Source organism: Microtus pennsylvanicus, chromosome 14 (assembly GCF_037038515.1).
Source record: "Microtus pennsylvanicus isolate mMicPen1 chromosome 14, mMicPen1.hap1, whole genome shotgun sequence".
Taxonomy (NCBI): domain Eukaryota; kingdom Metazoa; phylum Chordata; class Mammalia; order Rodentia; family Cricetidae; genus Microtus; species Microtus pennsylvanicus.
The window spans coordinates 72,709,094-72,712,751 of record NC_134592.1 but is presented as its reverse complement, the minus strand read 5'-3'; the positions used below and the strand labels follow the sequence as shown (position 1 = coordinate 72,712,751).

Here is a 3,658-nt window from a genome sequence, read left to right as displayed (position 1 = left end):
AAAGAAAATGAAAGAATTAAAAACGATGATTTGGTCTATGCTGAAAATAGCTTCTTCCATAAGAGATCACTGAAAGACCCACATCTGAGATTCCAACCTCTGCAAAGGGACAGTCATCAAAACAGTTCAGCAATAACATAAGGACACACATGCAGTCTCTGTGGTGCTGGGAATCAAGCCCAGGGATTCCTACAATTGAGATACAAGCTTTGTTCTGATTTTTTTTTCATTCATTCTTTAATAAAATCGAAACAAACCAAGTGGGCAACCATAACAAAAATCCATTTCCCTTTAGCATGTCTCGGGGAAACGTAGATTCTTAGCAGAATTCTTACAATGTCGGTAAGGGAATGAAATGTAAATTCAAACAGGAGAAAAGGGAAACCTATTAAAGAAGGACACTTTGAAGTAGACCCTAGATCTGGGGACCAAAACAAACAACAAACAAACAAAAAGAATTCGAGAGTATGCTGCATTTTTAAAAAGTATTTAAACTGATACATAAGAGCATAAACCGTGGAAATACTGATAATATATATATATATGTATATATATATATATACATATATATATATATATATATACTAACATTTAAACCACACTAAAAATTTCTTTGTAGTAGAAACTGAAAAATCTTTTCCTTTTATTATTGCCTATAACCACCCCGCTATGCGCACTAGGAACCCTTGCTTTGGTCACCGGCTGGGAGGTGTGGTAAAGAGAGAAAAGAGAGGTTGGAAATAAGGGGTTCTGGGAGCTGTCCAATGTACCGAGCGCTCCCCACCAAAAAAAACCTTTATCTTCTCCCTGAAATCAAAAAGTCTCCGCTAAGATATTTGGCGCTTGCTGTTTCTTGCGACCTATCTATCTTTGAAGTTGTTCTTCAGCGTGTTGTTTGCATCTGTGTGCTTTTACAGATCTCAACCTTGCTTGGTTAACTACAGCCATCAGTAAACAACAACAAAAAACTGGAAAATAGAGTTTCTGTGTGAAAATTCGAGATATACAAAAATCAGTAAAATTTCATTCTTGATGTATCAAATTTACAATCTCTTGCAATTTTGTGGCTAGCCTCCGACTTTCCCTTAAGAAGAATTCGGTAAGGTATAATTCTGCCTTACTGCGGCGTGCAAACGGATGGGGGTAGCACAGATCAAAGTGTTGGATTTTTCTTTGTTCAAGAACAAATACTAGACTGGCAATTTAAAAGTTCGAAGACCGACTCCTCTACAGAGGGTGAGAGGTTCTCTGGATTATTGAAGCTAAATCGTGTTTTTGAAAAGAGACTTGCGGGTTCGGGGAGGGAGGGAGGTGGGGACACCACGTGAGCACGGAGCTGCTTTGTCCCCTAAGGAGTAATCATACAGTATATACATACAGCAAATGTTCCGAGTCTCCATTATTTTTATTTCATTATCACCATAACTTTTTCCCTCAAACACAGCCCTCCACTGTAGAGAATAAGGCCAGGGACAGTAAAGTCAAGTATCACAATTGTCAGGCTGATTGTGTCCAAGCCGACTTCAGAAGTCTGGGTCTGTAACCAGGCAGTGAGTTGTTTGCGATGCCCTAGAAACAGAGAAAACACTGGTTCCAACAGAGACACCGGGGAATGCGCCCGGGCCCCCTGGTCATGCTTACTTAAGCTAATGGGAGGTCTTGCCTTTCACCAGCGGCTGCACTGGGATACCAGACAAACAGCTCCCCTCGACCCCTGGCTGGAAGGGCCCCTCTTCTGGACATCATTAAAAGCGCAAGCACTTGCTTCTTATCGATTGGCAAATGGCGGCAAGATTCAGGGCTCCTACCCTGAAGCCAAGGAGAAGCCATCGCAGTGGAAAGATTTGGGCTTTGAAGATCCGAACCGAAATTAAAGACCTACAAGGACTCAGGAACCAAGAGAACCTTGGTTGGATACAGGGGTGAGACCAGACACAAAAAAGCACAGCAGGTAAAAACTGGGGGTTGCTGCCAAGAAGGAACTGCCCTGCGTGGTACTGCAGAAGCACAGCAGGTAAAAACTGGGGGTTGCTGCCAAGAAGGAACTGCCCTGCGTGGTACTGCAGAGGAAAAATTCTTAGAACCCGAAAGCCTGTTGCCTTGAGCCTTCTATGAGTGCTCAAGCTTGTCATCTTCTATCAGTTTCCAAGAAAAGCATCTTTGCCCCAGCCTTCCCTCTCCCTGCGAATAATCCTTTCGGCTTAATTCACCGCGTTTGGTGAAGATGCACCTGAAGAGTCAAGGCCATTAAGAAGCCCCATCCGCTGCAGGAAAACCAATGGCACAGTCAGTGAGCGATGGCCACCTATCCTGAGAGCTGCCTGGACGCTACCATGCTGAACTTCGTCGCAGATCTCTCTTTGGCCTCTCCGAGACATCCACTCCTCTGCGACTTCCCACCTGGGGTCCCTTTTGGGGACGGAACACTAGGGTTCAGAGAGAGAAGACCCAGGAGGCTGTTGCAATTTGAGGAAACAGACCAGGAGGAAGAGGGGGGCGAAGTGGTCTATGTGGACCGGGAGGACGAGGAAGAGGAGGGAGAGGAACGCGAGAGAGTAGCATCCTTGCTGGGCCGCCCCAAAAGGAAAAGGGTCATCACCTACGCTCAGCGCCAGGCTGCCAACATTCGCGAGAGGAAGAGGATGTTCAACCTAAACGAGGCTTTCGACCAGCTGCGCAGGAAAGTGCCCACCTTCGCTTACGAGAAGAGACTGTCTAGGATTGAGACCCTCCGCTTGGCCATTGTCTACATTTCCTTCATGACGGAGCTCCTGCAGAGCAGCGAGAAAAAGGAGGTCCGCTAAGCATGGACGGGAGGGCCGAGGAGGACCACCACTGCCCTGCTCGCCCCTTTCTCGGAGGGGAGCATTTGAAAGGCAGAGGGACCGCTGGTCTTCTGGGCCTGAGTTTGAGATGGTAAAACCCGCACTCGTGGCGGATCGCTCACTAAAGGGTTTCATAGGGTTGCGCTGGGCAAGTTGGGGGTCCCCGCGGTCAAGGCACTAGGGTTTCTGCGTGGAGCGGGCTGCCTTTTCTGAGCTTCTCTAGAGATTCCTCTGCCTTGCTCCTTTCAAAAGTAGAAATAATAAAATAGAACTTATTCTCACGCACGATTAGTTGCTGCCCCATCGCCATCTCAAGTAGGGGCTTTGCTGTGGCCAGTGCGGGTGAGTTCACCTAAAGCCCAGACAGAGTGAGCAGCCCCCCCCCCCCCCGCTACTGAAAGCTTTGCTGGGGCTTGGCCCCCTCAGACTATTTAGGGGGAGGGAGTGGGCAAAGAGGATGTGCATAAAGTAGGAGGTAAGGTCGCCAGACCAACTCAAAATGCAACCTCTGAGAAGGATCGCTTTCCCTCCCTCATCCTGTCCCCCAACCCCGGGTGCTGTAACCCCAATCTTCCTGTCAGACGGATCCCTTCTTGTCACGAGGCCGACTGCCTCAGAGTTAAACGCAGCCTATTCAGTGAAAACCACCTTTCTGGGGCGGGAGGTGGGGGTGGGGGAGGATTCCTCCCGGTCCCACACTCTCAGGGGGCCTCGGGATTAGCACTTCCAACTGTTTCCAAGGGAAAGAGCTGCTACTTCTTAAGGAGACAGGTAACCCTGCGCGCCTAAAACACAGACTTAAATCCTGGATAGGAAAAGTTTCTTTCAGTCTT

The 3,658-nt window shown here is 47.7% G+C and overlaps 1 protein-coding gene across 1 annotated transcript; it reads left to right on the top strand.

The window, feature by feature from the left end:
* Window positions 1-2,297: 2,297 nt before the first annotated feature.
* Window positions 2,298-2,815, top strand: Ferd3l (Fer3 like bHLH transcription factor). Its single transcript, XM_075948612.1, has one exon. The coding sequence runs from the start codon at window positions 2,298-2,300 to the stop codon at window positions 2,802-2,804; it is 507 nt and encodes a 168-aa protein (XP_075804727.1). The 3' UTR covers window positions 2,805-2,815.
* The last annotated feature ends 843 nt before the right edge of the window (window positions 2,816-3,658 follow it).

What these genes read in the sequence shown, in the direction of transcription:
- Ferd3l (XM_075948612.1), top strand. Translation starts at nt 2,298, where the DNA reads ATGGCCACCTATCCTGAGAGCTGCCTGGACGCTACCATGCTGAACTTC.